Source organism: Puma concolor, chromosome F2 (assembly GCF_028749965.1).
Source record: "Puma concolor isolate L17-30 chromosome F2, mPumCon1.1.hap2, whole genome shotgun sequence".
Taxonomy (NCBI): domain Eukaryota; kingdom Metazoa; phylum Chordata; class Mammalia; order Carnivora; family Felidae; genus Puma; species Puma concolor.
Window position 1 is genome coordinate 45396608 of NC_141684.1, and position 12138 is coordinate 45408745.

General features: G+C 36.9%; 1 protein-coding gene across 1 annotated transcript in view; it reads right to left on the minus strand.

The window, feature by feature from the left end:
- LRRC69 (leucine rich repeat containing 69) overlaps nt 1-12138 on the minus strand; it is a 79074-nt gene that overhangs the window by 10695 nt on the left and 56241 nt on the right. The window contains 1 exon segment of the mRNA XM_025922890.2: nt 10887-10988. Within this exon segment, the coding sequence (XP_025778675.2) occupies nt 10887-10988 (102 nt within the window).

Sequence of the window (12138 nt, forward strand, 5' to 3'; positions counted from 1 at the left end):
TGAGTCTGTCATATTTACTAATGTCTAAATCCTTAGAACTTAAACTGTGACTCAAGGACCAGAATCTGCATCATCTGGAAACCTTTTAGAAATTCAGACTTCCAGCTATATTCCAGACCTACTGAATCAGAATCTGCAATTTAACAAGTTTCTCCAGGTAATCAGTATGCCTGTTCAACTTTAAGGTGCACTGGTCTAAGTTACCTACTTCAGTGAGTACCTGAATAGTCATATTAGCAAAGAGCACTGATTTCTATTACCCAAATGTCTGAATTCAATCTGTATTAAACCTATCCACACAGCCATGTCCAGAAACTTAACTTTTGGTAATAATTATAATATTAAATAACAAAAGGGTGGCTAGAAAATATAAGCTGGCTTTTGCCATGACCATCAACAACGTCGTCATTTTACAGTAAAATACTATATAATACATAAAATCAAATCTTCACTGAGCAAGCAAATAAAACAAATATTTGATTTACTCTGCTAACTGAGCCTCTTGTGCTGGTAGCATGGAAGCCCTGTATAAATGTTCCACAAACATTGCATGAATTTTAATAATTTATGGAACTGTTTTTTTCTGGCCAAAGTGAAAGATTTCCCACTGGTGTTAAAATGGTCCACAATAGGCTCTAACAGGAATCTTTGGAAATACATACATACATATGTATATACATAGTCCTCACTCATGTGCCCAATTAAAATCTTAAAAAAATAACAACAAAATCCTATAAATTGCTGTCTCCCTGTTCCTTATTACTCTGTCCATTCCACCTAACAAGCATCTGAGAAACTGAGAAAGCTGCCTTTATGCACAGTCTCCCTAACTGTCTGATCCGTCAGCAGAATAACCTCCTACTCATTTTAGCTCTTTTTCCTGAATGGTGACATAAAAAGATTATCCTTTCTGAAAGAATTACTCATTCGCACTAATATTACTAGGACTTCTAAATTAGATGTCTATTATCACCTTTTCTTTAACTACTTACACACAGCATAGTGTGTGATTCAGAGTGAAATAATGATTTTAGAGGTAAGTTTTTAGCTACCAGAACTCAAAGGCTAGGTCTCACTATAAAGCAGAAAACTAATAAATAAGGATTCACTCCCCAAAACAGCAGATGGTAGAAAAATTTGTTGGAATACATGGGACCTATAAAAAGGTCACAATTCATACAGTTCACTTTTTCCATTTATGATTTCTGGAACCAAACATGTTTGTTGCACTTGATATGTCTCTTGATAACTCTTATATTACCCATTAATTATATTATTCTCCTACTTGCTGCCAATATGTTACTTTGGAAGAATAACATATACCACTGAAATATAAAGTTATTACTTGGAACTGCTAGTATATATAAAGTAAGATACTATTGGCATGACCAACAGTATTTTTTAGGACATCTCTTAAAAGTAAAGGTCTCTCTCCCAACTTGTGCACTCTCTGTCTCTAAAAATTAAAAAAAAAAAAAAAAATAGAGGTGCCTGGGTAGCTCAATTAGTTGGGTCTCCGACTCTTGATTTCGGCTCATGTCATGATCTCACAGTTCGTGAGATTGAGCCCAGCATTGGGCTCTGCACTGACAGCACGGAACCTGCTTGTGACTCTCTCTCCCCTCCCTCTCTCTCTCTCTCTCCTCTCTTCTCTCTCTCTCTGTCTCTCTCTCTAAATAAATAAATAAATAAGCTTAAAAATAAAATCCTAACCAAGGCATAGCCTAAATCAAAGCGCTACAATTCTTTGACAGATAAAGTACTTAAATCAGGGCGCCTCAGGGGCACCTAGGTGGCTCAGTTTGGTTAAGCATCTGACTCAATTTCGTCTCAGGTCATGATCTCATGATTTGTGGAGACAGTGCCGAGCCTACTTGGGATTCCCTCTCCCTTCTGCTCTGTCCCTCCCCCACTCCCCAAAATAAATAAATTAATTTTAAAAAATACAAACTGAATGGCTCAGTTGGTGGAGCATGTGACTCTTGATCTCAGGGGTTATGAGTTCAAGCCCCACACTTGGTGTAGAGGTTACTAAAAAAATTAAAACTCTTAAAAAATATTTTCTAAAGTAGTTTAAATCAGTAACGTTACCCAAATATCCAGTAAAAAGGATTAAGTACAAATATAAAATGTATAATAAATTTGGCACATTTCTAAGAAAAAAATCTTAGAGATACTTTTAAAAATACCCAAATTATTAATATAAGTAAAAATCATTTTTTCTACTAAGTACAATTGACCCTTTTAATTTTTTTTATTAACTTTTTTTATTTTTGAGACAGAGAGAGACAGAGCATGAATGGGGAGGGGCAGAGAGAGGGAGACACAGAATCGGAAGCAGGCTCCAGGTTCTGAGCCATCAGCCCAGAGCCCGACGCGGGGCTCAAACTCACGGACCACGAGATTGTGACCTGAGCTGAAGTCGGACGCTCAACCGACTGAGCCACCCAGGCACCACCAACTGACCCTTTTAAACAACACAGGTTTGAATTGTGTGGATCTAGTCATATGTTGATTCCTTTCCTCTCCTCTCCTCTCCTCCCTTCTCCTCTCCTTCTCCTTCCTTCCTTCCTTCCTTCCTTCCTATTTATTTATTTTAAATTCCAGTATAACATACAGTGTTATATTACTTTCAGGTGTACAATATAGTAATTCAACAATTCTATCCATAACTCAGAGCTCACCACAATAAATGTACTCTTAATCTTCTTCCCGTATTTCACCCATCTCCACCTACCGCCCCTCTGGCAACCACCAGATTGTTCTCTATATTTACGAGTTTGGGGTTTTTTTGTCTCATTTTTCTTTGTTAATTTTTTTTATTAAATTCCACATGAGTGAAATCATGCAGTATTTCTCTGACTGACCTACTTCACTTAGCATTATTCCCTCTAGATCTATCCACGTTGTTGCAAATGGCAAGATTTCATTTCTTTTTAAGGCTGAGTAATATTCGACTGTGTGTGTAGATACGTGTGTGTGTGTGTGTGTGTGTGTGTGTATTTCACATCTTTTTATTATCTATCAATGGATCCATAATTTGGCTATTGTAAATAATACTGCAATAAATGTAGGGTGCATATATCTTTTTGTCTTAGTGTTTTTGTATTCTTTGGGTAAATACCGACTAGTGGAATTACTGGATCATAGGGTAATTCTATTTTTAATTTTTTGAGGAGCCTCCATATTGTTTTCCAGAGTGGCTGCACCAGTTTGCATTCCCACCAACAGTGCACAGGGTTCCTTTTTCTCCACTTCCTCACCAACAGATGTTGCTTCAGGTGTTTTTGATTTTAGACATTCTGACAGGTGTGAGGTGGTATCTCATTGTGGTTATGATTTGCATTTCCCTGATGATGAGTGATGTCGAGCACATCATTTCATGTGTCTCTTGGCCTTCTGTGTATCTTCTTTGGGAAAATGTTTACTCATGTATTCTGCCCATTTTTAATTGGATTATTTGTTGTTTCAGTGTTGAGTTATAGAAGTTCTTTACATTTTTTGGATATTAACCCCTTATCAGATATATTGTCTGCATATATCTCCTCTCATTCAGTACATTGTCTTTTTGTTTTGTTGATTGATTCCTTTGCTGTGCAGAAGCTTTGGATTTTGATGTAGTCCCAAGAGTTTATTTTTGCTTTTGTTTCCCTTGCCTTAGGAGAAATATCAAGAAAAATGCTGCTACAGCCAATGTCAGAGAAATTACTGCCTGTGCTCTCTTCTAGATTTTTATGGTTTCAGGTCTCACATTTAAGTCTTTAATCCATTTTCAGTTTATTTTTGTAAATGGTATAAGAATGTGACTCAGTTGCAATCTTTTGCATGTAACTATCCACTTTTCCCAATACCATTTGTCTTTTTCTCATGGCATATTCTTGCCTCTTTTGTTGTAGATTAGTTGACCATATAATTATGAGTTTGTCTTTTTCTCATTTGTCTTTTTCTCATGGCATATTCTTGCCTCTTTTGTTGTAAATTAGTTGACCATATAATTATGAGTTTATTACTGGACTCTGGGTTCTGTTCCATTGATCTATGTGTCTATTTTTGTGCCAGTACCATACTTTTTGATTACTGTAGCTTTGTAGTGTATCTTGAGATCTGGGATTGAGATTCCTCCAGTTTTTTCTCCTTTTTTAAGATTGCTTTGGCTATTTGTGGTCTTTTATGGTTCCATACGAATTTTAAGATGTTCTAGTTCTGTGAAAAATGCTGTTGGTATTTCTATAGGGATTACATTTAATCTTTAGATTGCTTTGGGTAGTATGGCTATTTTAACAAGATTTATTCTCCCAGTCCATGACCATGGACTATCTTCCCATTTGTTTATGTCATCTTCAATTTTTTTCATTAATGTGCTATAGTTTTCAGAGTATAGGTCTTCACTTCTTTGGTTAAGTTTGCCCTAGGTATTTTATTATTTTTGGTGCGATTATAAATAAAAGTGTTTATTCAATGAATTTCTATTTCTGCTGCCTTGTTATTAGTGTATAGAAATGCAACAGATTTCTGTATATTGATTTTGTATCCTGAGAATTTACTAAATTCATTTATCATTTATAGCAGCTTACTGGTGGTCTTTAGGGTTTTCTATATACAGTATCGTGCCATCTGCAAATAGTGAAACTTTTACTTCTTCATTACCAATTCAGATGTCTTTTACTTCTTTTCTTGTCTGCTGGCTGCAGCTAGGACTTCTAGTACCAGGTTGAATAAAAGAGGTGAGAGCAGACATCCTTGTCTTGTTTCTGATCTTAGGGGGAAAGCTGTCAGTTTTTTCCCATTGAGTATGGTGTCTGTTATGAATTTTTCATATATGGCCTTTATTATGTTGAGGGATGTTCCCCCTAACCTACTTTGTTGAGAGTTTTTTTATCATGGATGGATATTGTACTTTGTCAAATGCTTTTTCTGCATCCATTGAAATAACTATATGATTTTTATTCCTTATCTTGCTGACGTAATGTATCCTATTAATTGGTTTGCAAATATTGCACCACTCTTGCATTCTAGAAATAAATCCCACTTGATTGTGGTGAATGAATTTTTTAATGTATTTTTGGATTGTTCGCTAATATTTTGTTTAAGATTTTTGCATCTATGTTCATCAGAGATATTGCCCTGTAGCTCTCTTTTTTTTTGTAGTTTCTTAATTTGGCTTTGGTATCAATGTAATGCTGGCCTTATAGAATGAATTTGGAAACCTTCCTTCCTCTTCTATTTTTTTGTAATTGTTTGAGGAGACTAGGTACTCTTCTTTAAATGCTTGGTAGAATTCACCTGTGAAGCCATTTGAACTTTTGTTTGTTGAGAGTTGTTTTGGTTTTTGTTTGTTTGGTTTTTGATTACTGATTCAATTGCATCACTGGTAATCAGTCTGTTCCAATTTTTTATTTCTTCCTGATTCAGCTTTAGGAGGTATGTTTCTAGGAATTTATTCATCTCCTTTGGGCTAATTTGTTGGCTATAATCTTTCACACTATTCTCTTATAATACTTTGTATTTTTGTGCTGTTTGTTATTTCTTCTCTTTGATTTCTGATTTTGAGTTGTATCTCTCTGTCTCCCTCTCTCTCTCTCTCTCTCATTATGAATCTGGCTAAAGGTTTATCAATGTTGATCTTTTCAAAGAACCAGTTCTTGGTTTCATTGATCTGTTCTATGGGTATTTTTATTGTTGTTTGTTTGTTTATTTGGTTTTGGTTTTCTTAGTTTCTATTGCATTGTTTCTACTCTAATCTGTATTATTTCCTTCCTTCTACTGCTTGGGGCTTTGTTCTTTTTTGTTTTGTTTTGTTTTTGTTTGTTCTTCTTTTTCTTCTTTAGGTTAGTTTGAGATTTGTCTTGCTTCTTCATATAGGCCTGTATTGCTATAAATTTTCCTCTTAGAACAGCTTTTTCTGCATCCCCCAAATTTTGGACCATTGTGTTTTCATTTTCATTTGTCTCCATGTATTTTTTTTATTTCCTCTTCGATTTCTTGGTTGATCCACTCATTGTTTAGTAGCGCATTATTTAACATCCATGCATTTGTGTTCTTTCTAGATTTTTTATTGTAGTTGATTTCTAGTTCCATAGCATTATGGTTGGAAAAGATGCATTATATGACTTCAATTTTTTTTTTAATTTTTTAAGACTTCTTTTATGACCTCATGTGATCTATTCTGGAGAATGTTCTATGTGCACTTGAAAGGAACGTGTATTCTGCTGTTTAGGATGGGATGTTCTGAATATTTCTATTAGATCCATCTGGGCCAATGTATCATTCAAAGCCCCTCTTTCCTTATTGATTTTCTGTTTAGATGATCTGTCCATTGATATAAGTGGGATGTTAAATTACCCCCCTATTATCGTATTACTACTGATTACTTCATGTTTGTTAATAGCTGCCTTATATATTTGGGTGCTCTTATGTTGGGTGCATAAATATTTACAATTATTATATCTTCTTTTTGCGTTGCCCCCTTTATTATTATTATATAGTGTCCTTCTTTGTCACTTGTTACAACTTTTGTGTTAAAGTCTATATTGTTTGATATAAATATTGCTACCCTGGCTTTATTTTCGATTTGCATGATAAGTATTCTTCCACACCTTCACTTTCAATCTGCATGTATCTTTAGGTCTAAAATGAGTCCCTGGTAGGCAGCATATAGAAAGGTCTTGCTTTCTAATCCATTCTGACACACTATGTCTTTTTATCAGAGTGTTTAGTCCATTTACATTCAAACTAATTGCTGGTAGGTATGTATTTATTGACATTTTGTTACTTGTTTTATGGTTGTTTGTGTAGTTCTTTTCTGTTACTTTCTTCTCTTCCTCTATTGTCTCATGGTTTGCTGGCTTTCTTTAGTGATATATTTGAATTCCTTTACCGGGGCAACTGGATGGTTTAGTCGATTAAGTGTCAAACTCTTGGTTTTGACTCAGGTCATGATCTCATGGTTCATGAATTTGAGCCCCACAGCCAGCTCTGTGATGATGGTGTGGAGCCTGCTTGGGATTCTCTCTGTCCCTGTCTCTCTCCCTCTGTCTCTCTCTCTCTCTCTCTCTCTCTGCCCCTCCCCCACTTGTGTGCACACATGCTCTCTCTCTCAAAATAAATAAATAAACATGAAAAAAATTAATTATTGGTAGGTATGTATTTGCTGACATTTTGTTATTTGATTTATAGCTGTTTTTGTAGTTGTTCCTTGTCCCTTTCTTCTCTTGCTCTCTTCTCTCATGGTTTGCAGGCTTTTTTTAGTGTTATACTTAGATTCCTTTTTCTTTTAATTTTTTTGTGCATCTATTACTGGTTTTTTATTTTGTCATTACCATTAGGTTTATATATAACATGTTGTGCATATAACAGTCTATATTAGGTTGATGGTCACTTAAGTTTGAACCCATTCTAAAAAGCACTAAATATTAACTTCTCTCCCCTCCATGTCTTTTGTATATAGTGTCATACTTCACATTCTTTGATTTTATGAATCCTTTGATTTTTATAGATATATTTAATTTTGCTGCTTTTATCCATCCTATCTTTCTTACTCTTGCTTATATTATAGTGTTTTCTTTCCATTCAAAATTCCTCTTTAACATTTCTTACAAGACTGGTTTAGTGGTGATGAATTCCTTTAACCGTTGTTTGCCTGGGAAACTCTTTAACTCTCCTATAGAGTATTCCTGATGGAAGGTTTGTTGTTGTTTTTTTCCCTTTCAGCACTTTGAATATAACATGCCACTCCCTTCCAGCCTACAAAGTTTCTGCTGAAAAATCAGCTGGTAGATTTATGGTGTTTCCCTTCTATGTAACTGATTTCTCTTCTCTTGCTGCTTTCAAATTTTTCTCTTTATCACTACTTTTTGTCATTTTAACTACAATGCTCTCGGTGTGGACCTCCTGGGGCTGATTTTGTTGGGGGCTTTCTGTGCTGCCTAGATTCGGATCTAGTTTCCTTCCCCAGATTTGGGAAGTTTTCAGCTATTATTTCTGCAAACATATTTTCTGCCTCCTTTTCTCTCTCTTCTCCTCTGGTATCCTTATAATGTGAATGTTATTATGCTTGGTGGTGTTGCTGAGGCCCCTTAATCTATTCTCAATTTTTACTAATCTCTTTTTCTTTCTCCTGTTCAGCATGTTTACCTTCTATTACTCTGTCCTCCAAGTCAACTGATCCATGCTTCTGCTTCCTGTAATCTATTCTCTATTTCCTCTAGTGTATTTTTAATTTCATCTTTTGAATTCATCTCTAAATGGTTCTTTTTCATTTTCTTTGCCTTTGTTGAGGTTCTCACAGAGATCTTCCATTCTTTTCTCAGGCCCAGTGAGTATCTTTGTGACCATTAATTTAAATTATCTACCAGGCATATTACTCATCTCCATTTGGTTTAGCTCTCTTATGATTTTGTCCTGGTCTTTCATTTTGGACATATTTCTCTGTCTTTTCATTTTGTCTCTTTGTATCTATGTGTTAGAAAGATCAACTATGTCTCCTGCTCTTGCAGGTATGGCCTTATGAAGGAAATGTCCTGTGATGCCCTGTAGTGCAATGTCTCCTGTTCATCAGAATCTGGAGCTTCAAGGGTGTCTCCTACATATATTTTGTGCACCCTACTCTTGTGGCTGAGCTGCATTTGTCTTCAGTGGAATTGCCAACAATGGCTCACTTTCCCTGTTGTTGGCAAGGTTTGGTCCCTGTTGTTAATGGACCAATCTGGGGCTGCCTTGGGCAGAGATGCAGTTGCACCAAACTGCAGGATACTCTCCCTGTGTTGTCCCCCAGGAGGCTTTTGTTGGTGGGTGGGGCCTATAGTGGGACCAGATATCTGGCCTAGCCCACTGCTGGAGCTGCAGTTCAACTAGTATGTGTGGTTATCTTCCACACTCCCTGGGACAGAAGTCACTTTGGAGTGGTGCTGGCCCCTACTGGGGCTGCTTGCACAATGCCACACTTGTGGCACACCTCTGGACTTCCGTGGAGGACAGGTTGGTGGGGGTGGGTCAATAGGAGAATGCGAGGGTGGGGTGCACAGTGTTAGCAAGTTTTGTGCAGGTCCACTGTGTCAGGGGACCTGTAGTCACTTTGGAAAACTCCCGGGGAGACTGGGGCTAGAGGGGTGAGTCTGCAGAACTTCATGGGTATGGGGTACACTGTCAGCAAGCCAGGTAGTGTTCACACTGTACTGGTTCCTGCAGGTCTCCATGTATCTAGGCTAGGGGGTGGGGGAGGGAAATAGAGCCTGTCAGCTCTTTTGTTCTTATAAAAGTCTCCTAAAGATCCCTGCCCCTGCTGCAGAGGCTCTGAGATAAGTAAACAAATAGCCTTCCCATACCCCTGGTGTTTTTCAAACCGCAGCTTCTATGCCATATCATTGGGGCTGTTTGTTATACTGCAGTCTCTTTAAGGGCAGGGAACCAGTTTTCTACCACCCTTTGGTTCCCCCAGACCTAAGCTGCTGATTTTTAAAGTTCCAGGAGTTAAGCCCCACTGATTATAAAAACTCACAATGTTAAGTCCCTCTGCTTTTCAAAACCAATGATTTTTTTCAATAAATACAACATAGTAGTATAAATGTATTTTCTCTTCTTTATGATTTTCTTAACCTTCACTTTTCTCTAGCTTACTTTATTGTAAGAATACAGTACATAATACATATATACATTAACACCTATTTGTTATGTGTTAATATGTAAATCAACTCTTTATGTTAGTGGTAAGACTTCCATCAACAGTAGACTATTAGTAGTTAAGTTTTGCAGGAATCAAAATTTATGCATGGATTTTTGACTCCCTGGGGATTTGTGCTCCTAACCCCCATGTTGTTGAAGGGTCAACTGTGCGTGTGTGTGTGTGTGTGTGTGTGTGTGTGTGTGTGCATACGCACGCGCATGCCTACATAAAATTCTTGTGCTCCTGGGTCCTTATAGTTTTAGAAAAGGGGGAAGAAATACTTCTCTCTCACTCTGCATCTTCATGCTGGACACACAGCAACATTCTTGCCCTCAAGGGATCCCAGTGAAACTACTGCCACATTGGGTTGACTGCTCATTTGGTCCCCTCCACAAACCAGAACCTCCTCCAGAAAGGGACTAGCCCTGTTTCCCTTTCCCTCACCTTCCAGCAGACTCTTTCTAAGACAATGGAGCTTTCCAAGCATGGAGTCTGAAGCCCAGCTTTTAGGTTGGCATCATCATACTAACACATACTAGCTCTGTGAACATGGACAAGTTATTTAACTTACCCTGATCTCAGTTTATCAGTAAAAGGGGGACAATAATGGCACTACTTTTTAAGGTTATCGGAGGACTAAATCATAAATTAGTTCATTCCTGTTAAATACTTAGAATCGGAGAAGTCCAAATTCATGATGGAGACTCATACTCAACTGTGGGAAGATCTGCAATCTTAATTCATCTGTCACTAAAAAACACACAAAGAGAGTCCTCTGCTACGCTTTTCTATTCCATATTTTAATATCATCAATTTGTCTGATTAAAGTGAACATGATTTGTGGGTCAGATTCCTTTATCCACTAGAAACAGGGACAAGTGCAAATGGGAAGGAAGAGGCAAAAACCATGGTAAAAACAAATCAAATACACCCTTTAAATAATACTGAAAAAATACTTGGAAGGTTAAAGTGAAAATAACTTCCTCTCTTTTCTTTTCATCCAATAAAATGTTTCCATTTCTCCAAATTTGGTCACTCTAGAAATCAGTATTACATTGGATTCTATAAGCCAGTCAAAGAGATTATGTCTAGGATCCACATTGCCAATGGACTAGGGCTGCTGTAATCATTTACCAGTTTGGCAAGAATGCTTTAAAAGAAAACTCTTTAAAACTTAAATCATAGCTTTAGTTTCAAGAGCTGTGTGAATGGTATAAGGCTTCACCTGTAGACTCCAGACATCATCCTGTTGTACAGAGGTAACTGGCTCCTTCAGGAACAGAGGGTTTCCTTCACAGTAGAATTCCCTCAGCTTCAGGTTCTGAAACTTTCAAAACAAAATAAAAACTTCATTTCATCATAAAATAACAAACTTCACTTTTGAGGCTCATCTTACTTTATTTAGAACTTATATTCCATGTTAGTATTTTCACATGGAAACATTCTATTGTTAAAAGCATAAAGGTCTTCATGCTGGAATGAATGGCATTGACCTTAGAGGTCCCTGGTGGCATCCCCAATACTAGACAACAGAGGAAACTTGTTGAGGATAACAGAACTGATTAGTAATAGAATAGGGGTTAGTTAAATAATCAAATGCTGGGAATATTTTGCAAATAATATATTTGTTAGAAAACCAAGTATGATGAAAAATAACATTCTAATTTACACCAAAATCCAGGTCTGAAAGACTGTGAACCATGACCCATTTATGTTCAGTAAGAAAGGTAAGAGAAACAAAGGAAAATCAAACACCCTATGGATAAAACCTAACCTCAACTGGACTCTACCATTTGAGTAGAAAAATAAGGGATTCTCTCATACTAATAGTGTGCCTTGCCTCCTAGGAACTCATGTGGTTTTCAAAGTTAAACTCACTTTAGGGAATTACTTTCCTGAACTTCAGTTTTAGCTTTGAAATGGAAAAAAAAGAAGACCCATCTTTGGTGGTGTGCTGGTAAAACAGTTCTCTGGAAAGAATATAATTTTTTTAAAGCCCTGATTTGTGGCATATTTTGGTTCCTTATCCTTAGTATAACTACTTCTACCATAGCGATTACAGTCACAAAACACAGAGCTGGGGAGAAATATGGAAAATTGGTTCTTATGAGCCAGGATGCGCTGACATCATCACACCGCTGTGTCTCACACTTACAGGAAAGTTACAGATAGTTCCCTGAATTCTGCCTAGGGTTTGAAACATAGCAAGCATTCAATAAACTAAAATAATTGATTTAAAACATCTTTCCAGCATGTCATGTCACTAGGTCTCAAAAGTCTCCAGAAATCTCTACAACACAGACAAGATTTTGAAATAAAACACAGAGCTCAAGGCCATGTTGGAATCACCTTGTCTCCTGGTCCCACCACAGACATTCTGCCTTTCCTAACGCAGCTTCCTATGTTGCCCACCATGAGGGAGCAACCTAGACAGTTGAATCCAATGGTAGCCCCAGTCAGTGCTAAGTGTGTTGAAA